The 27,943-nt window shown below is 38.6% G+C and overlaps 1 protein-coding gene across 6 annotated transcripts in view; it reads right to left on the bottom strand.

The window, feature by feature from the left end:
- Positions 1-27,943, bottom strand: part of VPS13B (vacuolar protein sorting 13 homolog B) — a 786,697-nt gene that overhangs the window by 109,643 nt on the left and 649,111 nt on the right. For all 6 annotated transcript variants that reach the window (XM_018058289.1, XM_018058286.1, XM_018058288.1 and 3 more), the window contains one exon: positions 4,508-4,704. In XM_018058289.1, coding sequence (XP_017913778.1) covers positions 4,508-4,704 — 197 coding nt within the window. The remainder of the gene's footprint in view (positions 1-4,507; positions 4,705-27,943) is intronic.

The following is a 27,943-nucleotide window of genomic DNA, read 5'->3' as shown; positions in this document are numbered from 1 at the left end:
TGGATGCCATGATCTTAGTTTTCTGAATGTTGAGTTTTAAGCCAGCTTTTTCACTCTCCTCTTTCATCTTCATCAAGGGGCTCTTTAGTTCTCTTTGTTTTCTGCCATAATGGTGGTATCATCTGCATATCTGAGGTTACTGATATTTCTTCCAGCAATCTTGATTCCAGCTTGTGACTGATTCCAGGCTGGTATTTCACATAATGTTCTCTGCATATAAGTTAAATAAGCAAGGTGACAATATACAGCCTTGACGCACTCCTTTCCCAATTTTGAACCAGTCTGTTGTTCCATATTCAGATCTAACTGTTGCTTCTTGACCTCCACACAGGTTTCCTGGAGGCAGGTAGGTGGTTTGGTACAGAGTTTAGCATTATCATCAAACACCTTGTTATAAAATTAACTGGATATATATACCAAGATCTTCACAGTTATTGTGTGTAACACAACAATTGCCTGAAACTTGTGACTTTATATAGTCATATACTTCCAGAGTTAGCCATGTGGGGTGAAAAGTAGGGGTGAAACCAAGCAGAGAGTTGGTTTGGTCCATCCGAAGACATCTGGTTGATACCAAACTCAGGGAACCTAGCAGAATAGCCCAAAGCCTGAGACCTGGGTCCACTAGTTCATTTCTCATCTTTCCTCCCAGGTCCATCACTGGGTAAGAAACCATAAATTCCAAATACAGCATGTGCTCGCTAGCCATCATGTTTGCCCTTGAGATCCACTTTCTACCCTTCCCTGTCCTATTTTCTGCCCCTGACTGTATCAATGAGCCACTGTGTTCTCAGCGTGTCTTTTGGTTCAGCCAATGGAAGGTGCCCACAGGAGATCAGAAGATGGGAAGAGACTAGGGGGACAGCCTCCATTCCCCTGGCTCCTTCTTAAGTCACACTTCCTCATACTGCTGCTGCAAAAACAGCTACAATCACATGTTCTGGGTTAGTTTCAGTAATGGCTGTATCATCTGGCTCTTCCAGGACTAAGAATGGGATGGTTCCTCATGGTTTCTAGCCTCAGGGTACTGTCCTATCCCTTAACCTTGCCAGCACTTTGGAAACAGTCTTTACATTAAACTCTCCTCAGGTAATCTGTTTGAGTGTGCTGGCTATTTCTTGTCAGGACCTAACTGGTAAAAGGGGTTTATTTAAACTTCAGCAGTGGGTAATGGGGATGGACAAACATATACATGATGAGATTCAGAATAAATAGCTAAAATGGCTATCCTGAAAGTGAAAGTTTTACTCACTCAGTTGTGTCCGACTCTTTGTGACTGCAAGGACTACAGTCTGCCAGGCTCCTCTGTCCATAGGATTTTACAGGCAAGAATACTGGAGTGGGTTTCCATGCCCTCCTCCAGGGGATCTTCCCAACCCAGGGATCGAACCCTGCATAGCAGGAAGATTCTTTACCATCTGAGCCACCAGGTACCCTCCAGGTCAGGCCTTAAAGACTGTATCTGCTGTTTCAGTCCAGTGCACCACAAATAGAAGAAGTCTCATAAAGGTCAGTACTTAGTTTGTGGAAACTAAGACTAACCATTACCCAATATTCATTTTCATATGACCAAGCAAACCATTAATAAAAGACAGTAGAAAATAAGTATTACAAATACATGGGGACTGAATTAAAGAATATATGCCTGTATGGGATACACAGACCAAGGTTTAAGATACTGAATATTTTTCCTCCAGTCCTATGTACTGAAGGCTACCTGCCACCCTTCAGACTGGTTAGCTCCTACCCCTTCCTAAGCCTTCAGCTCAGAAATCAGGTTCTTGGGGCGAAAGAGCTAGTTGGGGATGGAGCCAGGACTTAAACAGGGTCTCCTGACTTGAAATTCTCTAATAAACAGTGCTTCTGTTTACATACACATAGTGATGCCACTCGGAGAAGGCAATGGCACCCTACTCCAGTACTCTTGCCTGGAAAATCCCATGGACAGAGGAGCCTGGTGGGCTGCAGTCCATGGGGTCGCTAGGAGTCGGACACGACTGAGCGACTTCACTTTCACTTCTCACTTTCATGCATTGGAGAAGGAACTGGCAACCCACTCCAGTGTTCTTGCCTGGAGAATCCCAAGGATGGGGGAGCCTGGTGGGCTGCTGTCCACGGGGTTGCACAGAGTCGGACACGACTGAAGCGACTTAGAAGCAGCAGCAGCAGTGATACCACTAAGTGTCCTACACTGTTGCATGTTTTGACAATTATGGGCAGGATACCTTTCTTTTTTTAGATTAAGCTTCATGGGACTTATTTTTATGAACTTTCTTCTAGTAATGTACAATGGTCTGATGCATATCCATCTCAAACCATAAATATTATTTAAGATAAGACAAATTCTAATCATGAAAGTGTCAGGTTTTCACTCAGTTTTAGATCTCTCATGACAGAATATATTGGATCTAATTATAGCAGTTTTATCTCTACATAAAATGTTCAATATTATCAAAGCACTGATGTTTTCCTTCAAGAAACTGAATGAAATTTATTTACTGTCCTTTTTGAAAAATGTCTTAATGTTGGTGTTTTATTATGTTGACTTTTAAACCAGCTCTTTAAATTTAATTTCACTATTATCAATTTCTACCTGAAAAATTTATGTCAAGCAATTTAAAGCAAGATCAATTATGAAATATTAGGCAAGATGAAAAAATCCCAGGTGAGGACAAAAGACCTGTGATTACAATATCAAAAGCCTGGTGAAAAATTGCCTAAATTTGACTGCATAAATTTCCATTCCCTAAAGATTCCACATTTCTGCAGTGCTAGATTTTTATGAATGTTTCAGATTCAAAGGACTTAACCTGTTCAACTGATGAAAATGTATTCTTTCATTATTAGAATCAAGAAATGATGTCTAACTTGATACTAATAATAAAACAGTTCTTTGTTTTTCCATCAATTTCATTACCAATAGCTCTGTTTTCTGAGATTTCCTGGTTTCTGACTAGGTAATTTATGCTTAGAAGAGGCAATCTTTCTATCCACGTGCTAACTCCTCACAGGAGGGTGTTTTTTTCACAGTTGCATTTCATACATGTAAAGTCAACACCCCATTCCTCTAACATATTTTCACCAGTCATACTTTAGTAGGTAATATACTAGGAAGATAGTTATTTTTTAAAGAGCCCAAATGACCTAGAAATAGAGTATGTAAAGTATAAGACATATTATTATTAAGCAAACAAAGTAATCAATGAAAAAATGACTGAGGCTACAGACTAAAATGCGAACAGAGGTTTGTACTGTGTGATATGATGATGGGTAGTGGTATTATTTTCTTTATTTCCCAAATGTTCTTCAAGGAGCACATATTATTAATAATTACAAAAGAGAAAGTATTCACAACTATCTATAAAATAGGAATCAGAATACAAAATGGTATGCTATAATTATGACCCTGTAAAGGCATACAATGATGGCAAAAATAAAGGTAAAGAAAAAACAGTTCAGCTGCAAGGAGTTGAAATAGAGGATTTTTTTTTCTCTCTGTTAGTGTCAAAATGGTGCTTGGGAAAGAAAGGGAGGGAGGGATTAAATATGAGGAATAAGATGACGCTAAAGCAAATCCATCAGGAGAATTCAAAGGTAGGACATTGAAAGTGATGGGCAGCAATATCAATGTGGGTCCACAGCACACATATCATATGACTCAAGAAACTGTTCCACTTATGGTGATTCAGTGTCTTTTTCTTATCATTATGAGAGCATGAACAGAAAGATATAACAGATATGTAATCTAGAAGGAGCGCTGAAGAACACATTGCTGAAGCCATTTTTTCTCTAATTTAGTGGATGTATTAAGCAAGCAAACATTGAAAGTGGGAACAATTTGTCTCTGTTTTGTCACTAACCAGATATCCTGCAGGAGGTGTGGAATAGGAAGTTCTAGGGACATGATTCAGAATACCTGAAGTCTATAGATTTCAAGATACATTACAGACAGATAGATTCAAGAGCTGCATAAAGCTCTGGCTATCTGAAATCCTTTCAGTATAAATTATTTTGGTTAGCCAAGTTTTCCTAATGTCTGGAGGTCTGTCTTTTAAAGATTTTTTCTTTTAAAACCATGTAAGAAGGAAATATTTCCAAAATTTATCTTTTCAGAAGGAGACAATTATTTACTTAAACTCTCTTTTAACGCCTCATGGTTAATCATTTACATATACTGATGACTGTCATTAACAGTCTACTGAAGCGTGTATGGCTCTTTTCATCTATAGTTTTCAGTTCAGGATAAATGGATCTTTGTAGTTTGCCTTCTGCTTGCTTTTCCTTTTATATCTAAGGAACAAGCACTCTGAGAGAGCTCACAGTAAAACAGGAATTTTAATACACGCACTTTGAAACATCAGCTTCTACCTTGCTTCCTGGTTCTCATGCATAGTTCCGACAGATGCAGCTGCTAGAGCGCTAAAGGTGGGGCCACTAGACAAGATGATTTGACTATGACTTCCTAGTACAACGCCACTATTTCATGTTTCATTTTTTTCAGAGTTACCTTTGGTCGTCAGCTCCGTTTTGGCTGCTGTTCAAGACAATTCTCCAAAGATCCGAGGATACCAGTTTCTTCTGGTCATTCACAAGATTGATATCTGGCAATTGCAGTTCACAAACTTTGCTTTCAGACAGACTAAATTCTCGAAATGCAACAAAAACCTTCTGGAGTTCATCCCAGTATTCCAAACTACAAGGAATCTATATTAAAAGAAAGAAGATTTTAGAAGTTGCAAAGAGAAACTATGCTTTTGTATTTGTTGACATGCAACTCGAATCTTCATAAAAGTTACAACTTAAAAGGGGGAATAAGTATAAAGGACAGTAATTTAGGATTTCTTTTCATAGTTATATTCATCCTGTTTACCTACTTTACTTTAAAAGGCCCATTCAAGAATAATATGTGGAAACAGTCAAAAAGTTTTTAAATAAAGGAGAAAGAATGGGGAATTAATTCTACCAGATGTTAAATGTGTTACAAAGCTATACTCATTAAAGCTAAAGATAAGGTTGGAATAGTAACATACATATAAAAGAAAAGAAAGAATAATAAAATATAAGTACAGATAAATTTTAGTATATAATGAAGGTACTATTTCAAACAAGTTGAGGAGAGACCGGAAATGAGGTTGCAAGGACTGGTTAGCCTGGTAAAACAAAGTGGGTCCCTACATGATTCCTATATCAAAGTAAATTCCAAAAGGATCAAAATGTTAAGACTAGGCTAAAAACTGAGAGCATAAGGGAAAAAAAATCAGTTAATATTTATATCTAAATAGGTAAACTTTTCTGTGTGTGGCATGAAACCCAAGGATGGTAAGACAAACCTCACAACCGGTAACATCAAAATTAATAAAAAGCAAGCTAGGATAAAAACAGGTAGTATTTAATGACAGATCTAGGGTCCCTGTTGTGATAGCAGAGAACTCTTATAAATCAATGAGAAAGTGACAAGTAAGCATATAGAAAAGTAAGCAAAGGCAGTTGTTGGAAGAGGCCCTGAAAATCCCTGCATCTTCTTGCCAGGTACGCAAAGGATGAGAGGCCCTGAAAGCTATTAACTGGGGCCATTTCTCAGGTTGTGTTTGTAGAAAGCATCCTTGAGCGATGAGGTAAAGTTTCTTTCCAGGACAAAGAGCAGACTTGCTCTAAAATGGGTGGATTTGACAAGCTCCACGTTCCACGCTGTGCCATTTATCTACTGCATGCTGAGAAAACCCTGGGGGCCTTTCTGCATGGCCCCTGTGGGACTTGGGGGCAAGAGGAACCAATACAAAGATGATGTTCATGCTGTCTGCTGTGCCACAAGCAATGATATTCTTTGTTTCTGACCAAAGTCTATATCTTCTGTAAGCATTCATATAACGTTAACAGGCTATTAGTCTGGATAAGGTAAAATCCCAGATTTGGACAGCAATTAATTCACAGAAGAAAAGATATAACAAGTCAGTAAACATGAAAAGATATTCAATTTCATTAATACTTACAGAAATTCAAATTAAACCAATAATGTGATATTTTTATTTATTAATGTGGCAGTTTGAAAAGACTGACAGTTCTGTACAGGTATAGGAAAAAAAAAGCATTTCTACCCAGTATCTTTGGAGAATAATTTGGCAATATATATTAAACGCTTGGAGGGACACATCTAAGGATTTGTTTTACAGATATTCCAATGCAATGATGTGTGTATGTGTGTGGATTTACTTCAGTACTATATGAATAAGAAAGTGGAAACATTAAAATATCTGCCAATATGAGATTAAATATAACATGTAGATCTATAGAATGGAATCTGTACAACCATTAAAATGAACAAGGAATTTCCTAATTATGACCATTCTTAGAGCTGATCACTACCTTTCTTGTGTCACTTCCTTATCTACCACACTGTTCTACCACAGAGGTCATTATACTTTGCAATTCCTTATTCGTGTTTGTCTCCTTTAGCTGACCCTGTGGTCCTTTATTAGCATCTAACAGTGTGGGGGACATAACAGTATATTTAGTAGATGCTTTCTGAATGAACAGACTTCTCTTTAATCTTTCTTTCTTAAATAAAGCAGTTCTTAATCTTTGAACGGGAATAAATTTTACCTCCACCTACAATAGTTTCTTTTCCTTAAACAGTGACTTGAGCATCCATGTATGGAGAGGAGATAAATGGAAGAAAGGGGCACGAAATGGATATGTCTAAGAGTGAGGAAATGCAGCATGTTTTCGTTGGTGATAAGGACAAGTGACATATCAATAAATTCTACTTTCAGTCACCATTTCTTGAAATTCTCCTTCTTCTTGCTTTCCAAGACACACACATTTTTCTAACTTTCTTCTCACTGGGTCTTTGTTCCTATATTCTCTCTCTGTCTGAAATACCTATAGCATCTTTGGTTTCTCATTGTCTAATGTTTAAATCTTTCCCATTTATCAGGGTCCAAATGAAATACCACCTTTCTTTGAGCCTTTTCACCTCCCAGATGGAGAAATGCTTTCCCTTTTCTGAACTCCAATAGTTTTTTTAAAATGGGAATCTGTTTCATAGCTCTTATCACTATACACCTCATGTTACAGTTATTTCTATACATGACATTTTCCCTGATAGACACATTCTTTGAGGGAATGATTTCCATTTGGCTAAGCTCTGGATTTTCACAGCACTTGGCAAACTGTATACAGTGTATGTTCAAAAAAGTTGCTGAATAAATGAATGAATAATTCATGAATGAATGAACAAATAAACACATTCTGAGTGATTCAGTCCATCTCTGGCACACTAAAAATTCCCCACAGAGAAGTATAGAAGATTAAAGCACAGACTTTGGAGTTACATCTAATGGGATTCAATTCCTAGCTCCATTAGCTATGGGTTATTGGGCAAATTAATTTTCCTAACATCAGTACTCATATCCCTAAAAAGAGGATAATAACAGAATTGGCTCATGAATTGTTGTGAGGATTAAAAGAGATAAACATTCTATTTAATAGCACATAATAAAAGCTTAAGAAATGTTAGTTACTAAGTATTTATCCTTCTCATGCGCAAAGAACACTTCTTTTATTATGGATCTATTCCAACTCTCTCCTATGCATCAAAACTTAGAAGCTTGGGCATTGTTAAAAGAATCAGGTAGGTTGTGAATAAGAGTCCTGTTTGTTAGATTTCTCAACAATGGGTTGGACTTGTGGAAAGAATAAACCTTGAATCTGGATGTTCAGGAAGCTTGCAATCATAGTTCAATATGGTTTTCTGCTACATATCTATTAAGATGTGTTCCTGAATGATGGCTATTATTTGAGAGATAAAGGAATATCTCCTTGCTGAACTCCTTTCTAGACTGCCAGTAAGTCAGTCCTTAATCAGTTATGGATAAGATGTGGGAAGTGATGTGAGACACATAAGAATCTCCTGGGAGAGGGCAAATGAAAAAACATATTTAACATACTTATTGTTTTTTATTAGTAGTAAATTAACAGAATGTAAAGTTCAAAAATCATCTTCTTGATAGTAAGGTTACATACCAAATGGGATGGGATGGAAAAAAGACTTGTTTCTGGTATTGTCTCCAGAAGTTCCCCATTAAAATTAATGTATAATAACTTATGAAAATTGGCTGTCACACTGGAAAGCAGAGTGAGACATTAAGAGAAAAGTACTACTAAGTTTTGATGTATAGGAGGGAGTTGGAATAGATCCATAATAAAAGGCAAACCAAGCTGGGAACCATTGTGGGAAGCCATTAGGTAATTTAAGGGGAATGAAAGTGAACTGTACCAACATTGGGGCTTAGGGAAGGAGAAATTGTGAAAGTTCAAAAAGAGAGATTTGGAAGAAAGCCAAAGAAAAATTTTATTTTGTTCACAATTTTGTGTGAGGCTGGCTCTGTGGTTACATACTTCAATCGCAACATTCCAGGCGACTCTCAAAATTAGAAAACAGTAGAGAACTACTATAGACATACATCCTAAAATCTGTGCTGTGTGTTCATCAGGATTTTTCTTTATACCCCCTATTTTCCTTGGTTAATAAAGGGGTGTTGATAAATGAAACTTCCAAATGAAACGCTGTTGAAAATATTTAAAATTGTGTGCCTATAAGTGCATTTACAAAAGTCATATATGACTCCTTTCCACCATTTTAGAACAGTTTTGTCTTGAAAACCTCAAAAGAAAAGCTGACAACAACACTTAGTACAATTAAACATTTTAAAGGTAATTTTAGTCATCTGTCTACTAAAATACATATTAAGCCACAAATTTATAAACCATATAAATATAATCTTTATTTTTTAAATTTCTTCATCATAAAAAGAAAAAAAATCTTGGTATTTCATTGGATAAAATTCTGGCCATGACCCTTAATCACCACTCTGAGACCTTGAGCACCTTATTTAATGACACTGAGTCCGAGTTCCCTCATTGGTGAAAAGTAAGAAATAAAAACAAATTATTTTAGTCCATGATAAGGATTCTAGACTTTATCTTAATGCCTGAGATAACTTTGAAGGGTTTTAAGCAAAGGAATAATGCTTAAAGTCAAATTTATATTTTTAAAAGCTTTTGGATACTGTGTAGAGAATGTGTTAGAAGAGAATGAGATGAGCAAGAATATGAACAGATAATTACGAGGTTAGGACAGTGGTCTATGCTACAAACTAGATGGCTTATGGTATGGTTGGTGGTATGTGGGAGATTCTTGAGACATAAAAATTTGTTGACTGATTAGATACTAGAGAAGGAAGAGTTAAGGATGACTCCCAGGCTTCTGGACCAAGCAACTGCATGGGTGCTGATGTCATTTACTGGTATGAGTAAGACTGATGCATCCTGTTGGGGAGTGGGTTTGTGGTCCGTATTGGGTAGAGGAGGGGAGAACCTAAGTTCATTTTTGGACAAGTTGAGTTGGAGACATCAATGAGCCATCTAAGTGGAAATCCTGAGTATGGAGTTGGCTCTTCTAGAATGTGGGAGAGGGAGTTAACTGTGTTGATACATACCTGTAGATTCAACCAGCCTTAACCTCTTTCATCAAGAGAATGCAATGGAAAGACAGCAAAGAAACTTATAGTACTTATTCTCAAGAAGGTGTTTTAAATGAATTAAGAATATAAACTGTTTAGAAAGGGATGTGAGAACAGAGCAAGCTGATGGATAGCGAGAAAGCAGAGAACTGTTAAGTTTCTATACATAAAAGTTTAATGAATGATGGTAGTGGGGCTTGCTGAGTGAGCAGACTGGAGAGACGGAAAGATTGCTAGTAAGATTAGGATGCTGGAATGAATGATTTAGGAGAAGGGGCAGTTTGGGATGTTGACAAGTTCCAGGGCTGGTGTGTGGGAGTGAGTACTTAGATGGAGCAGAGGAGGAGAGCACTAGAGTGAGGAGCTCAAGCTGGGGTCTGGCTGGCTCTTTCACATGGATGCTGACAGCTGTGAAGAAAAAGGCCAGACGCCACAGGCTGAAGACTTCTGAGGATGAGGGAGAATGAGCAAATAGTCAGCAGGTGGCAACAACAGAGAGGGGTGAGGGGGATACAATCGGGTGCGACAAGTATCCAAGAAGCAGGAGGTTTTTACAGGAGGGGAGAAGAGTGCAGGCATGTGGCACAGGTGAAGAGCAGATCACTTTATCTCCTAAGCCCGAGGCAAAGTGATGTGGAGAATAAACTGCTCACACCTCAGTGGGTTACAGTGCTGTACAGAGTTCCAAAGGACAGAAGAATTTCATTTAAGAAGGAGGAGAGGAAATTCTTGAAGAGGAGGCTGAGGTTTATCAAAGTTCACTAGTCATTGAGCAAGTGTTCCAGAAGGCTCAATGGAAAAGTCTGGGAAGCAGAGGAGGAAAGAGGTTTGGGAAGAGCAGGAAAAAAGGCATACAGATCAGTCTCCAGATAGTCAGTTCAGTTCAGTCGCTCAGTCGTGTCCAACTCTTTGCGAACCCATGAATTGCAGCACGCCAAGCCTCCCTGTCCATCACCAATTCCCAGAGTTCACTCAGACTCACGTCCATCGAGTCGGTGATGCCATCCAGCCATCTCATCCTCTGTCGTCCCCTTCTCCTCCTGCCCCCAATCCCCCCCACCATCAGAGTCTTTTCCAATGAGTCAACTCTTCACATGAGGTGGCCAAAGTACTGCAGTTTCAGCTTTAGCATCATTCCTTCCAAAGAACACCCAGGGCTGATCTACTTTAGAATAGACTGGTTGGATCTCCCTGCAGTCCAAGGGACTCTCAAGAGTCTTCTCCAACACCACAGCTCAAAAGCAGTGATTTTGGAGCCCCCCCAAATAGCCTGCCACTGTTTCTACTGTTTCTCCATCTATTTGCCATGAAGTGATGGGACCAGATGCCATGATCTTAGTTTTCTGAATGTTGAGCTTTAAGCCAACTTTTTCACTCTCCTCTTTCAATTTCATCAAGAGGCTCTTTACTTCTTCACTTTCTGCCATAAGGGTGGTGTTATCTGCATATCTGAGGTTATTGATATTTCTCTCTGTAATCTTGATTCCAGCTTATACTTCTTCCAGTCCAGCATTTCTCATGATGTACTCTGTATAGAAGTTAAATAAGCAGGGTGACAGTATACAGCCTTGACGTACTCCTTTTCATATTTGGAACCAGTCCGTTGCTCCATGTCCAGTTCTAACTGTTGCTTCCTGACCTGCATACAGGTTTCTCAAGAGGCAGGTCAGGTGGTCTGGTATTCCCATCTCTTTCAGAATTTTCCAGTTTATTGTGATCCACACAGTCAAAGGCTTTGGCATAGTCAAGAAAGCAGAAATAGATGTTTTTCTGGAACTCTCTTGCTTTTTCCATGATCCAGCGGATGTTGGCAATTTGATCTCTGGCTCCTCTGCCTTTTCTAAAACCAGCTTGAACACCTGGAAGTTCATGGTTCATGTATTGTTAAAGCCGGCCTTGGAGAATTTTTGAGCATTACTTTACTAGCATGTGAGATGAGTGCAATTATGCAGTAGTTTGAGCATTCTCTGGCATTGCCTTTCTTTGGGATTGGAATGAAAACTGACTTTTTCCAGTCCTGTGGCCACTGCCGAGTTTTCCAAATTTGTTGGCATATTGAGTGCAGCACCTTCACAGCATCATCTTTCAGGATTTGAAATAGCTCAACTGGAATTCCATCACCTCCACTAGCTTTGTTCTTAGTGATCCTTCCTAAGGCCCATTTGACCTCACATTCCAGGATGTCTGGCTCTAGGTGACTGATCACACCATTGTGATTATCTTGGTCAGGAAGATCTTTTTTGTACAGTTCTTCTATGTATTCTTGCCACCTCTTCTTAATATCTTCTGCTTCTTTTAGGTCCATACCATTTCTGTCCTTTATCGAGCCCATCTTTGCATGAAATATTCCCTTGGTATCTTTAATTTTCTTGAAGAGATCTCTAGGCTTTCCGATTCTATTGTTTTCCTCTATTTCTTTGCACTGATCACTGAGGAAGGCTTTCTTATTTCTCCTTGCTATTCTTTGGAACTCTGCATTCAAATGGGTATATCTTTCCTTTTCTCCTTTGCTTTTTGCTTCTCTTCTTTTCACAGCTATTTGTAAGGTCTCCTCAGACAGCCATTTTGCTTTTTTGCATTTCTTTTTCTTGGGGATGGTCTTGCTCCCTGTCTCCTGTACAATGTCATGAACCTCCACTCATAGTTCATCAGGCACTCCATCTATTAGATCTAGTCCCTTAAATCTATTTTTCATTTCCACTGTATAATTGTTAGGGATTTGATTTAGGTCATACCTGAATGGTCTAGTGGTTTTCCCTACTTTCTTCAATTTAAGTCTGAATTTGGCAATAAGGAATTCATGATCTGTTTCACAGTCAGCTCCCAGTCTTGTTTTTGCTGACTGTATAGAGTTTCTCTATCTTTGGCTGCAAAGAATATAATCAATCTGATTTCGGTGTTGGCCATCTGGTGATGCCCATGTGTAGAGTCTTCTCTTATGTTTTTGGAAGAGGGGTTTGCTATGACCAGTGTGTTCCTTGGCAGAACTCTATTTTGCCCTGCTTCATTCTGTACTCCAAGGCCAAATTTGCCTGTTACTCCAGGAGGTTCTTCACTTCCTACTTTTGCATTCCAGTACCCTGTAACAAAAAGGACATCTTTTGGGGGTGTTAATTCTAGAAGGTCTTGTAGGTCTTCATAGAACTGTTCAACTTCAGCTTCTTCAGCATTACTGCTTGGAGCATAGACTTGGGTTACTGTGATATTGAATGGTTTGCCTTGGAAAAGAACAGAGATCATTCTGTTGTTTTTGAGACTGCATCCAAGTACTGCATTTCGGACTCTTTTGTTGACTATGATGGCTACTCTATTTCTTCTAAGGGCTTCTTGACAAGAATCCAGACAAGCAGGTGAGAAATCTCAGTTCAGGGAGTGAGTAGGACAGAGAGAAGTGAGGCATGAGTTTGCTGAGATCTCATTTAGGAGGCAGGGACAATGGTTATGACTTCAGGAGTAGCTTATTGCTCCTTCCTGAGGCCTGGTAGCTATTTCTCCAATAAACTCACGGCACAGAGTCTGCACATGGTATATACTCAATAAATAATTTAAAAATTTACAAATGAAGATAGGTGCTGAAAAAACAACAATCTTTTTTTGTTTACAGTTTTCTACTCTAAAAAGGTCTTATTTTACATATTGAGCTCTCCCTTCAAATTATTTTCTGATCACATTCAATTTTACCAAACTTTTCATTTGCTTACTAATCTTCCTTTACCATTCAGCTGGAAGTAGACATTGCTAATCTCCAGGTTGGAAGTAACATAATTAAACTAAAAATCTAATGTGGTCACACTGTGCTTCATATGGCAGCAATTATTCCCTGGTGGCTCAGGGGTAAAGAACCTGCCTGCCAATGTAGGAGAGGAGGATTCAATCCCTGGGTTGAGAAGATCTCCTGGAGAAGGAAATGGCAACCCACTCTTATATTCTTGCCTGGAAACTCCCATGGACAGAGGAGCCTGGAAAGTATACAGTCCATAGGGTTGCAAAAAAGTTGGACACAACTTAAGTGACTAAACAACAACTATTCTCAGGAATAAATCTGTGGTCTATTTTGTGTGATCTATTTAAAATAGCTTTATTTTGTGTTTTTAGCTTTGAAAGAGATGATGTGAACGATCTTTAGTTACATATCAAAACTGAGGATTTATTATTAATGCTTGCACTGAATAACTTGAAGGAAAGATGACTATTCCAAGAATGTTTGGTTGCCAAAAAATAATTTAGAGAGCCTAAATATCTAGTACTGAGTCATGGGAAGTGGGAACGAGTAAATTGGTTTCACTGGAAAACACTGCACATGTAACACATGGTACATTTCAAATGACTGTCAAGATTATATATATTTTTATTACATTTTGTTTTCCTATCCATTATTTGACAGGACCTAAAAAATTAGCCAGCCATACATAATAAACTGTACTCTAAGCATATGTGGTCTTTGCATAGAAATATATTTTAGGTTGTATATCTGCCAGTTGGTAAAAGCACATGTATTCTTGCATTTAAAATATGATTCCACAATTTGTTTCCATTTGATGGCTAACTTGGGAAGATTTGCATGTGTGTTGGCCATTTAAAAATATTTTTGGTACAAAGAATATTTTGGCACTTAATTTGTTTTTTATTAGTTAATAGTACTGCCAAGACTATTAGCAGGGTAGCAACTGCCCATCTGTCCTCATAGATAAACAGTTCTGAATTCTTTGTGCAGGGGTTGCTAAAGCTGGACCCATTCATTGCCCCTTTGCCCACTCAGTGCCACCAATCAACCTAAGAAAAGGATACAGAGGAAGTGCATTCCCTGTAATTATGTACATATTAAAGAGATGGTAGTATTAGCAAGTGAAATAATCTATCAGTCTGATTCAACTGTCCTCTCCATTTTCTTATGACAAGATAGAGAGCTTAGCTGACTGTGTAGGGTGGTTAGTGAGCACAAAGCTGGAACTGCCATTCAGGAGTAAGTTATTAAGGCTTGGTTACAACAGAGGATACCATCTTTATCATTCCTTCCACCACATATCCAGATTTCCTGGGATACCAATTAACAGGAAAGCATAGTAGGGCTAAAACAGTTTGCTTTTCCCATCATTACTCATGATTTTGGTCGTATGTTAGTTGCTCAGTCATGTCCAATTCTGTGACCCAATGGAATGCAGCCCTCCAGACTCCTCCGTTCATAGAATTTTCCAGGTAAGAATACTGGAGTAGGTTGCCATTTCCTTCTCCAGGGGATCTTTCCAACACAGGGATCAAACTTAGGTCTCCTGCATTGTGGGCAGATTCTTTATTGTCTGTGCTACCAGGGAAGCCCCAGTAATAAAAATACTGATGGAAGCTGTGGTAGAAAAATAATCTTTTACAATTTACAAAGTTTTTTTCTTTTTGTACATTATCTTAGCGAGGAATACATTATTCCCATTTTACAGGTAAGTGAACTGTAGCTTAGAGAAGTTAGGTAATATGTTCAAGGTTACATACTTAGTAAGTGGCAGACCTTTTGCCTATAAATCCTTTGCTCTTTAAACTAACTACCTTTAGGTTAAAGAAGAAAAACAGCCCTATAGTGAATCATTTATAATTTCCAGTTGCACTGTCTTTACAGTGGATTCTTAGAAAGAAATCTGAATGCAGAATACATCTTGGCCCTTACAATTTATCCCACTGTTTATAGTCACTTAACTTGGCAATCATTTTCTCTTTAGCAGCCTTTTTCTTTCAGCACTTTGAATATGTTCTCTCTCTTCCTCTGGTCTCCATGGTTGCTGATGAGAAATCAGCTGTTACTCTTAGTGAGATCCCTTATATGTGATAAGTCACTTCTCTCCAGTTGCAGTCAAGGTTTGTTTGGTACAGAAATCTTTGAGTTTTGTCTAAGTTCACTAAACTTCCTGGATGTGCAGACTGATGTTTTAAATTAAATCTGGGAAGTGTTTGGCCATTAGATTTTCAAACTGTCTTTATTCTCCTTTCTCTCCTTTCCTTCCAGGCCTCCCATGATGCACATATTGATAAACTTGATGGCATTCCACAGTCTCTAAGGCTCTGGTCATTTGTTTTCATCCTTTTTTCTTTCTGTTCTCTACACTCATCATCTCAGTGGACTTATCTTTAAACTTACTCCTTCTTTCTTCTACCTGTTCAAATCTGTTATTGAGCACCTCCAGCAAATTTTTAATTTCACTTACACTTTTCAACTCAGGGATTTCATTTTTTTTCTTTATAATTTCTATCTTTTCTTTTAAAATTGACACTTTCTATTTGGGGACACATCATTCTCATATTTCTCTTTAGTCCTTTATACAAGGCTTTCTTTAGGCTTTTTTGAACATGCTCAAAATAGACAGTTCAAGTCTCTGTCTAGTAAGGACGACATCTGGGTGTCTGAGGAACAGTTACTACTGGTTGCTTTCTTCCTCTGTATATGGGGCATACTTTCTCGTTTCTTTGCAGAGTGCATACTTCTTTGTTGGAAACTCGGCATTTTAAATGATAGAAAATTTTATTATATCAATGAATATTATTAACTATTTTACTATTATTATATTCTTAATAAATAATGGCAACTGTGGAAATCAGATTCTCTTCCTCCAGGGCTTGTCATTATTTGTACTTATTTTGTTGTTGTTGTTACTAACATCTATGAATTAATTCTAAAAAGTCTGTTTGTCATGTGGCCACTGAAATCTCTACTTGATGAGCTTAATGATCAGTTAGTGATTAGACAGAGACTTCCTTAAAGGCCTGGAAACAATAACCACATCTAGTCTCTTCCAAGTGGCTCTGTGTGCCTGTTAAGGCATGCTTTCAACTCTGCCATGAACTTCCCTTCCTGCTTATACAGAGCCTTAAGGGCATCCAGAGGTGAGAGCACAGGCCTTCTTAGGTCATTCTTGGCATGTGCAGAGCCTGGGTTAAGTGCATAAACCTGGGCTTAGACAAATCCTCCTAGTTTCCCAGGAATCTGCTGGAACTTTTGAAGTCTGTGTGGACATCTCATCCCCTGGTTCTTTCTGTTGAGCCTTTTGTTTAGCTTACAAGTTTTCTGTTATCTACTGCCTCAAGTATCAGTTCAGTTCAGTTGCTCAGTCATGTCTGACTCTTTGCAACCCCATGAATCACAGCATGCCAGGCCTCCCTGTCCATCACCAACTCCTAGAGTTCACTCAGACTCACATCCATCGAGTCGGTGATGCCAACCAGACATCTCATCCTCGGTTGTCCTCTTCTCCTCCTGCCCCAAATCCCTCCCACCATCAGAGTCTTTTCCAATGAGTCAACTCATCGCATGAGGTGGCCAAAGTATTGGAGTTTCAGCTTCAGCATCAGTCCTTCCAATGAACACCCAGGCCTGATCTCCTTTAGGATGGACTGTTTGGAACTCGCTGCAGTCCAAGGGACTCTCAAGAGTCTTCTCCAGCACCACAGCTCAAAAACATCCATTCTTCGGCACTCAGCTTTCTTCACAGTCCAACTCTCACATCCATACATGACTACTGGAAAAACCACAGCCTTGACTAGACGGACCTTTGTTGGCAAAGTAATGTCTCTGCTTTTCAATACGATGTCTAGGTTGGTCATAACTTTCCTTCCAAGGAGTAAGCGTCTTTTAATTTTATGGCTGCAATCACTATCTGCAGTGATTTTGGAGCCCCCCAAAATAAAGTCAGCCACTGTTTCCACTGTTTTCCCATCTACTTGACATGGAGTGATGGGACCAGATGCCATGATCTTCTTTTTCTGAATGTTGAGCTTTAAGCCAACTTTTTCACTCTCCTCTTTCACTTTTATCAAGAGGCTTTTAAGTTCCTCTTCACTTTCTGCCATAAGGGTGGTGTCATCTGAGGTTACTGATATTTTTCCTAGCAAGCTTGATTCCAGCTTGTGCTTCTTCCAGCCCAGCGTTTCTCATGATATACTCTGCATAGAAGTTAAATAAGCAGGGTGACAATATACAGCCTTGACATACTCCTTTTCCTATTTGGAGCCAGTCTGTTGTTCCATGTCCAGTTCTAACTGTTGCTTCCTGACCTGCTTATAGGTTTCTCAAGAGGCAGGTCAGGTGGTCTGGTATTCCCATCTCTTTCAGAATTTTCCACAGTTTATTGTGATCCACACAGTCAAAGGCTTTGGCATAGTCAAGAAAGCAGAAATAGATGTTTTTCTGGAACTCTCTTGCTTTTTCCATGATCCAGTGGATGTTGGCAATTTGATCTCTGGCTCCTCTGCCTTTTCTAAAACCAGCTTGAACATCTGGTAGTTCATGGTTCACATATTGCTGAAGCCTGGCTTGGAGAATTTTGAGCATTACTTTCTTTCTGACCTACACCCCTGGGTGGGAAAAGGGCTTTTCAAACTGGAACATTCATGGTTGATAACTTTTGAAACAGTTAATTGTTGTGAAACCCTTATTTTTTAACAGAAAGTTATCTTATCTCACTAAGCAAATAAAAGGATACACTACATTTATCACAAGGTCAATATATTTGGTGATAAGACCAAATATATTCCCCAGTGTGGATGCACTAGAAAAATTAGGGGCAGAGAGATTAAAGAGTTTTAAACTGATGACTAGAGTATAGGTAAGTGGACAGTTAAAACAGAGACTGAGAGGCCAAAGGATAAAACAGTGGATTGAACCAGAACCAAAAAAAAGGGAAAAAGAAAAAAAAAAAAAGTGGATTGATGGGTGATTGAAAGAGACAATGTATAAAACATTGTATTATTACATAAATTAGAATAACTTTTATATATTTTAGAAATTAGGATAAATGGACATCTGAGATCCAACCAGTCCATTCTGAAGGAGATCAACCCTGGGATTTCTTTGGAAGGAATGATGCTAAAGCTGAAGCTCCAGTACTTTGGCCACCTCATGCGAAGAGTTGACTCATTGGAAAAGACCCTGATGGTGGGAGGGATTGGGGGCAGGAGGAGAAGGGGACGACAGAGGATGAGATGGCTGGATGGCATCACGGACTCGATGGACGTGAGTCTGAGTGAACTCCGGGAGATGGTGATGGACAGGGAGGCCTGGCATGCTGCGATTCATGGGGTCACAAAGAGTTGGACACAACTGAGCAACTGAACTGAACTGAACTGAACATATTATTATAGAAATTAGGATAAATAAATAGCAATATAAACATTAAAACCGTAGCAAGCGAAAAAACCAGCCTTGCCTCTATAAATACTGAAGTGGTTTCTATTTATGATTATTACTGGACTTAACTGTCCTTTTAAACATGAAGAACACTCTACAATCGATTATTCATAGAAGAGAAACATATTCATTACACAAATCAAAAGCACCTGAGTAGAGATACTTTTCAATAGTTAATTAAAATAAAATTGAGTTACAAATAAAATGTATCCTGATAATGGTATGTCAGTTTTTTGTGCTTCTACTTCAACATAGAAACCTACCATTTAATAATGACATAAAATACAAATACACATGTAATATAAAAATTTTTTAGCTTATAATACCAGTTTTTATATGTATCTGCTATTTAGTTGATTTTGAAGAAGGAAAAGAAAAGCTTCTATACATTTTCAACTAATAGAAGTCATACCCCCAAAAAAAGAAAACCTTAAAATATTGGAACCAGTTGAGAAACCACAAGTATTCAAATGCAGGAAATCATGATTTTATAACATTTTAATGTGATCTACTCTTGGGAAACAAAGTTAACCAAACCCCATTTCTGTACAGGAAATATTCCAGCATACAGTTGTAATACATTGTGGTGAAGGGGTACAGCTGCAGATTTTTCACCTGTAATGCCCCACTGGTATTCTGGCTTACTGCATTGCATCAAGACTACCTTCCTGTCCGGAAAACCCTCTAAGTACAAACAAGACTCTCAGTCCAGATTTTATTTTCCCTTGGTATCAGAATATGGTAATTTAAGAGTCCTGAGAAATACTTTTTTAGCCTTTAAAAGGAAATGTGTAACATTCTTTTATTAGGATCTATGTTTGGGTTGGTTTTTCAAAAAACTTAACATATGACCCAGTTATCTTATCAATTTATCAAGCTACCAAGTTTCAAGCAAATGCAGGTGTGCAATATGACATTTTTCAATAAAACATTTTCCACAAAGACAAATAATAAAAATATATTAAGAACTTCTGAGTCAAAACTAAGGTTGGACCAAGGGCAACTTTACTGTTTTATGGTTTTCTTTTAATGAGGCTACAAACTGTAAACTCACTATTGTGTTCTAGTCTCAGCTCTAATTGTTCAGGTACTTCACTCACTGTATGGAATAGTCAAATGTACATGGTCTATTATAAAAAACATTAATTGGGACTCTGACCTTCTGAAAGTGGTTTCTCAGTCGTATCCGAGTCTTTGCGACCCCATGGACTGTAGCCTACCAGGCTCCTTTGTCCATGAGATTTTCCAGGCAAGGGTACTGGAGTGGGTTGCCATTTCCTTCTCCAAGGGATCTTCCCAACCCAGGGATAGACTGGGGACAGCAGGCCAGTCATGAATGCCCACTAGAAAGAGTTGTTTCCAAGGTCCCTTAGGGCAACACATACAGGCAACAGGTTGCATACACTACCAAGGAGGCTCCTGTTTGCTGCCATTGCACACTGGGCCCCCATGGGGAAAAGAGCACAGTCAGCTTAATTGGCTGTAAAGAACAGAAAACCAAGAAACAGACTAGCTAGACTCAGGGGGACTTATTTCTAACCTAAATTTGGTTGCAAACTAGTTCTGTCACCTTGAGTTGAAGTAACATAACTAATCTGAGCCTCAATAATCTTACTGGTAACAAATTCGGAAGATTTGGAATAAGGAGGAATGAAGAATAAGACTACTCTAGCTCTTTAAAATTCTAAAGTGATATATAAATATAGGACTTGATTTTTTACTTTACATTTTAGGAAGAGAGTTTATATTTTAAAGTGCATACTGTGTGCCAAGATTTTCATTATTTCATTCAATCTGAATGGTAATTAAGTTAGAAGAGTATACCCATTTTACAGATGAGGAAAATGAAGGGTTGAACAACTTGCTAAGGTTCTCAATCAAAAGGTACAGAGCTGGGAGTGTAGGATTCTAGAACCCAGGGAGCTCATTTACTTCTTTACACTAATTCCCATATGTTAGTCACCTGGTTGTGTCAGAGGTTCAAAAGTATGCAACCTGACAAATAAGCAATGCTTACAAACCTGTACAGTGATACTCTGCTATAAGACTGTTTTTAAAACTAAAAGAGTTAAGAATACAGTAATTATTGATAATTGTTCTTAACAGCCCTTTGTAATAAGAAAAACTATAGTGCAGAGTGTGCTCATTCAGTCATGTCTGACTCTTTGCAACCTCATGAACTATAGGCCACCAGGCTGCTTTGTCTGTGGGATTTTCTCAGCAAGAATACTGGACTGGGTTGCCATTTCCTTTTCCAACAGAGACAATAATCTTTAATAATTGGGAAGAAGTCAATTGGGATCACAGAATAACTGAAAAAAAAATGCAAATAGTTTAGAACCAAAAACAAGCCTGAAATGTCTTATGAAGGCTTGTCATAAAGTTAAACGTTTAGATCAAGAGGTCAACAAAACTGTTCTATAAAAGGCTAAACAGATGATGGCAAACACTGGAGGCTTTCTGCATTGTATATTCTGTGTTGCAACTACTTGACTGCCTACTGCAGCACGTGGATCACGACAAACTGTGGAAAATTCTTAAAGAAACGGGAATAACAGACCACCTTACCTGCCTCTTGAGAAGCCTGTACGTAGGTCAATAAGCAAGAGTTAGAACCAGATAAAGAACAACAGACTGGTTTAAAATTGGGAAAGGAGTAGGTCAAGGCTGTATACTGTCACCCTGCTTATTTAACTTATATGTAGAGTACATCATGTGAAATGCGGGGCTGGATGAATCACAAGCTGGCATCAAGATTTCCGGGAGAAGTATCAATAACCTCAGATATGCAGATGATACCACTCTAATGGCAGAAAGCAAAGAGGTACTAAAGAGCCTCTTGATGAAGGTGAAAGAAGAGTGAAAAAGTTGGCTTAAAACTCAAAATTCAAAAAACTAGTAGGATCGCATCACTTCATGGCAAATAGATGGGGGAAGAAAGGAAACTCTGACAGACTTCCTTTTCTTGGGTTCCAAAATTATTGCAGACAGTGACTGCAGCCATGAAATTAAAAGATGCTTGCTCCTTGGAAGAAAAGCTATGACCAACCTAGACAGCATATTAAAAAGTAGAGACATCACTTTGCTGACAGAGATCTGTACAATCAAAATTATGGTTTTCCTGATAGTCATGTACGGATACCATAAAAAAGATGAGCACCAAAGAATTGATGCTTTCAAATTGTGGTGCTGGAGAAGACTCTGGACAGCAAGGAGATCAAATAAGTCAATCCTAAAGGAAACCAACCCTGAATATTCATTGGACGGACTGATATTGAAGCAGAAACTCCAATACTTTGGCCACCTGATGCGAAGAGCAAACTCACTGGAAAAGACCGTGATTGAAGGCAGAAGGAGAAGGGGATGAAAGAGGATGAGATGGTTGGATGACATCAATGACTCTATGGACATGAGTTTGAGCAAGCTCTGGGAATTGGTGATGGCAGGGAGGCCTGGTGTGCTGCAGTCCATGGGGTTGCAAAGAGTCAGGTATGATTTAGCAACTGAACAACATTGCAGTATGTAAATAATATCTAAATGAGTATGTCTGTGTTCCAATAAATTTTTATTTACAAAATCAGGTGGTAGGCCGCATTTGATGGGCAGGCTGTAGTTTGTTGATTCCTTGATTAGATGAAAAGTGTTGCCCTCATAGAGGCCCTTTAAAAGTATATGTCTCTTAGGAAATACTCCTCCATAGGTCTATCACATTCCCACGTATCTTAGAAAAAAGGCATTATCTTTGCTCAAGATTTCTTTTCAAGTTCATATGCATAGCAAACAGCTATGGAAGACAGAGACAGTGTCTCTCTACAAAGGGCAGGCATGCTAATCTCCCATTTCAAAAGACTCAGTTTCCCCAAGTTCAAGGTTCCAGTCTTGTAATGTAACTGACTATGTGTTTAAGCATCACCTGGCTCTCTTCATCACCCTTAAGGGAACAGAGGCTTGGAGAGCTGGCACATACGCAGACATACTGTTGTAGGTAATAAACTGTCCTTCATCTCTGATCCAGCACTCCCATATGTTCTATAAGCATCCAAGAGACTCTGGCAGGCTAAGCTGTTAACTTGCAAATGGGGGTAGAGCTCAAAACCTTCACAATTTCTGACTGTATTTATAGTTTATTTAGGGCTTCCCTGGTAGCTCAGCTGGTAGAAACTCCATCTGCAACACAAGGGACCGACGTTCAATTCCTGGGTCAAGAAGATCCCCTAGAGAAGGGATTGACTACCCACTCCAGTATTTTTGGCTCAGACAGTAAAGAATCTGCCTGCAGTGTGGGAGATGTGGGTTCGATCCCTGGGTTGGGAAGATCTGGACAAGGAACAGCTACCCACTCCAGTATTCTGGCCTCAAGAATTCCATGGACAGAGGAGCCTGGCAGGCTACAGTCCATGGAGTTGCAAAGAGTCAGTGACTTTTTGCAACTTTCAAAGGACTGAACAACTTTCACTCACTCACTCACATACTTTATTTAGTATACAGTTTCACATGTACCACACATATCATGCATATATTTAAATGGATGTGTAAAAGTGAGATTAATTAGCTTATAAGTATTCTTAATTTTAGAAAAGGCAGAGGAACTAGAGATCAAATTGCCAACATCCAATGGATCATCGAAAAAGCAAGAGAATTCCAGAAAAACATCTACTTCTGCTTTATTGACTATGCCAAAGCCTTTGACGGTGTGGATCACAATAAACTGTGGAAAATTCTGAAAGAGATGGGAATACCAGACCACCTGACCTGCCTCTTTGAGAAACCTGTATGCAGGTCAGGAAGCAACAGTTAGAACGACATGGAACAATGGACTAGTTTCTATTTTTCCAAAAAATAGAAAAAGGAGAATGTCAAGGCTGTATATTGTCACCCCGCTTATTTAACTTCTATGCAGAGTATATCATGAGAAACGCTGGGCTGGAAGAAGCACAAGCTGGAATCAAGACTGCCGGGAGAAATATCAATAACCTCAGGTATGCAGATGACACCACTCTTATGGGAGAAAGTGAAGAGGAACTAAAAAGCCTCTTGAGGAAAGTGAAAGTGGAGAGTGAAAAAGCTGGCTTAAAGCTCAACATTCAGAAAACAAAGATCATGGCATCCGGTCCCATCACTTCACGGGAAATAGATGGGGAAACAGTGGAAACAGTGACAGACTTTATTTTTTTGGGCTCCACAATCATTGCAGATGGTGACTGCGGCCATGAAATTAAGACACTTACTCCTTGGAAGGAAAGTTATGACCAACCTAGACATCATATTCAAAAGCAGAGACATTACTTTGCCAACAAAGGTCTGTCTAGTCAAGGCTATAGTTTTTCCAGTGGTCATGTATGGGTGTGAGAGCTGGACTATAAAGAAAGCTGAGTGCCAAAGAATAGATACTTTTGAACTGTGGTGTTGGAGAAGACTCTTGAGAGTCCCTTGGACTGCAAGGAGATCCAACCAGTCCATCCTAAAGGAGATCAGTCCTGAGTGTTCATTGGAAGGACTGATGCTGAAGCTGAAACTCCAATACTTTGGCCACCTGATGTGGAGAGCTGACTCATTGGAAAAGACTCTGATGCTGAGAAAGATTGAGGGCAGGAGGAGAAGGGGATGACAGAGGATGAGATGGTTGGATGGCATCACTGACATAATGGAAGTGAGTTTGAGTGAACTCCGGGAGTTGGTGATGGACAGGGAGGTCTCGTGTGCTGTGGTTCATGGGGTCGCAAAGAGTCGGACATGAGTGAGTGACTGAACTGAACTGATTGATTCTTAATTTATTCACCAAACATGTATTGTTTCTATATTAAGGGGAAGTCAGGGATCAACTGGCCAGAAAGAGAGAGAGATGTGGTTCGTGACTTCACGGAACTTACAAACAAGTAATACATAAATAGTTAAGTACCTGGTATTGCCAGAAAAGATTTAAAGTATGATTAAGAAAAAAATTTTTTCACAGTATTACTCCATACTTTCCTGGTAAATTTTAACCAATCTTTACAGTCCAAATTAATGTGGTTTAACTATTTATCCATGGGAGAGTTTATCTTCTCAAAGCATAAGTCCATAACTCCATGCTATCTTTTCACCAGATCTTTTATAGAACTGCTAATAAATATTCAAGAGTGACTCGCGATTTTAACTCTGCATGGAGGTAGGATGGGAAGAAGAATTATTTGTAGGCAGATAGCCGGAAGAAAAAAGAAGAAAAAGTATAAAGAATTAAAAAAAAACAAGCCTGTATATAATCAAGCCCTGAATAAAGGGCAGGCTGTACAATACAGTTTTCAAAACAGTAACCTTGGTTGAGCTCTGGTATTCTGGATTAAATGTTCTAAGGAAAGAAATCTCAATGTGGTAAAAATGAAACTCTGCACAAATTCCATTAACATTCCTAAAGAATTATGCCCCAATTCTGGCCCTTTCCTCTCTCCTCATCCTAACCTCCTACGTTTATACTACATATCACCTTAGCTGTCATTAGTTTGTCTCCATCAGTGCTTTTTGAAATCTCATTCATCTTTAAAAACTTTTTGTCTTTTTCCTAGAGAAACAAAACAAACAAAAAACTCTTCTCTAATAATCAAAGTAAGAAGTGATTTCTCTTCAGAATTCCCCAAAGACACACAACTTAAACTCTTGTTACTGGCACTTAACAACAGTACTTTTTCTTGTAGTTATCTGTGTATATCTGTGTGTATACAACTCCAGCTTGTGTACCTCTGTAAATCCCTGACTCCTCTGTGCAGGCTTAGGCTGTAAAGAATCTGCCTGCAATTCGGAAGACCTGGGTTCGATCCCTGGGTTCGGAAGTTCCCCTGGAAAAGGGATAGGCTCCCCATTTCAGTCTTCTTATCTGGAGAATTCCATGGACAGAGCCTGGCAGTCTACAGTCCATGGGGTTGCAAAGAGTCGGACATGAATGAGTGACTAACACTTTCACCAGCTTCTATACTCTGTTCAATCCTCTTAGCAGAAATATTACAAGGGTCTCCTTGTCTTCAGCCTGCTCATTCAGGAGGCTTTACAGATCTACCAAACCAATCACGACAACAGCATATAGAGCCCAGACTACAACAAATATGCAGGCAGGGCCTTACTTTGGCAACTACCTTCAGGAGACTGTCTCAATACATTAAGCTAAGCTTACTCTATTTCATTTTAAGTTTTCACTCAGTCACAGTCAACTTTTACTAAGTACTACGTTAGGCACTGGAGAGCAAAGATAAACATCATATAAATGCCCTCAAGAAGCGCAATGTGAAGGAAGGAGTCAGTAATAAAAACAGGCCCAAGGTGTCCTAAAGAAGGTCAACTTTCCCATCCTGGATGGAGATAGAGTATACCCCCTGGAGGTCAAGAAATGAACAATGTATAAAAGGTCACTATAAATATAAAAATAATAAAAATTCACATATATACAAGATATCTTTCATCTTTTCAGGATTCCATTTAAAGTCTTCTGTACCTGGGAAATATTATATTACGACTGAATACAAAACACATATCAGTAAACAAAATGTGCACTGTCATATTTCAAACATACATAAAATCTAGTTGACAAGAGATGACAGGTCACTGGCAGAAATCATTTTTTTAAATGGGTAAGATTTAACTATAAACTTGAAAATCAGCAAGCATTAATTCTTTTTTTATCATTAGGTATACAGTTAAATTTTGTTCACAACACATAAGACTATTTGGAATTTCAAATATATGTTCAAATCTGATGCAGCAAAAATGAGTAAACTGTACAGCTTCCTGGGGCAATGGCCACCTCAAAACTACAGTCCCAAAGTGACATACATGCCAAAGGAAAGCGATCAGGCACACAGGTGATTTATACCCTTACAAGGAAACATGACTGGCTTTGACACTGACTGTGATTCTTTCCTTATTTCACGTCATGTCAAATTTGCCTGAAATGACGACTTACAGTAGTTCAGTGCCAATCACTCTTAACTTTATACTTTTCCGATTTACCATTTAGAACAGCTAGAGGGTGTTAGAAAATATGTCTATTTACATACCAACTGAACATATCAAACCACAGCTCTGTTCAGCTGGTTTGTTTTCAGGTTTCAGGTGGCTAAGGGAACAAAGAAGGCTCTCATAGTTATCTATAATTTTCTAAGTCTTGCAAAATCATCTCAGAAAATCTACGGAGAGGCAAATTTCCTGGGCTGGAATGACTGGCTCTTTCTTCATAAATCTGCAGATAGAATTTCTGGCTGTACTGACCACCGTTATTTGGTGGTGACCTATGTCCTGTTAAGCGAATCATCATGTAGAAAGAATGCAATGTGGAAAAGATGAGTTTGGGGAATGCTTTTTAGACAATTTAGTTACATTCATAACACATCATAGACTAGAATAAAAGCCACAGACACCTAATTTGTTGCTTAGGGGTACATCGCATACTTCATGGGACAAATTTTTCTCTTGAGATTCATGGAAAGAAAAAAAATGTAAAACAGAAAATGAACAAACAGTATGGGTGGGATTAAAAAGAAAAACAACAACAACCCAGCAACAAGCTGTGCCCACAGAACAGTTTTTCCATCCACACAGAACGACCAAGCGCCTTCTTGGGTGTTCCCTACAGGATCCTCTTCCTCCGACCCTGCTGCCCAAGGGAAAGAAGGATTTTTGGAACACGTCACTCTCAAAAAAGAAAAAAAACCACAAAGAACAAATTCTTTTATATTCCCCAACACAACCACTTCTTAAAAATTCAGTAAGCAATTAAAATAAATGGTAGTAATTTTAGAAATGTTTCCATATAAGACAAAGAACAGCTTACTTGCAGGGTTAAACAGCATAAACATTTCTGTCATATGTTATATAGTTAAACAATATTTTAAAGATTTTGATTTTGATTTGTAATTCTCGATGTGCAAATACTGCTAATTCCAAAGACCATCAGAATGATTTTACTCTTGAAGGAAAAACACAGGATTACAGATTCTCTAAAAAGTACAATCTGGCATAGGTCTGAGGAACTGAGAGTTGGTCTGCATTTCCTTGAATGGAATGAACTATAATTTTTTCCCAACTACATATCCTCAACCACAGGACTGTGCTGTACCTCAACTGAATATTATGGCCTAATAGTTTGATTTAAGTATCCAAAAAAAAAAAAATTCTTTTGGCTAAAGGCCAAATTCAAAACGTTTGTGTGTATGTGTGTGTGTATGGTGGGGGGGAGTACAACAACATATCTATTTCTGACTCTTGGCCTGCTTCTTTCTCCCTTTGGACC

Source organism: Capra hircus, chromosome 14, assembly GCF_001704415.2.
Source record: "Capra hircus breed San Clemente chromosome 14, ASM170441v1, whole genome shotgun sequence".
Lineage (NCBI taxonomy): Eukaryota > Metazoa > Chordata > Mammalia > Artiodactyla > Bovidae > Capra > Capra hircus.
This window is presented reverse-complemented; position numbering and strand designations above follow the sequence as displayed.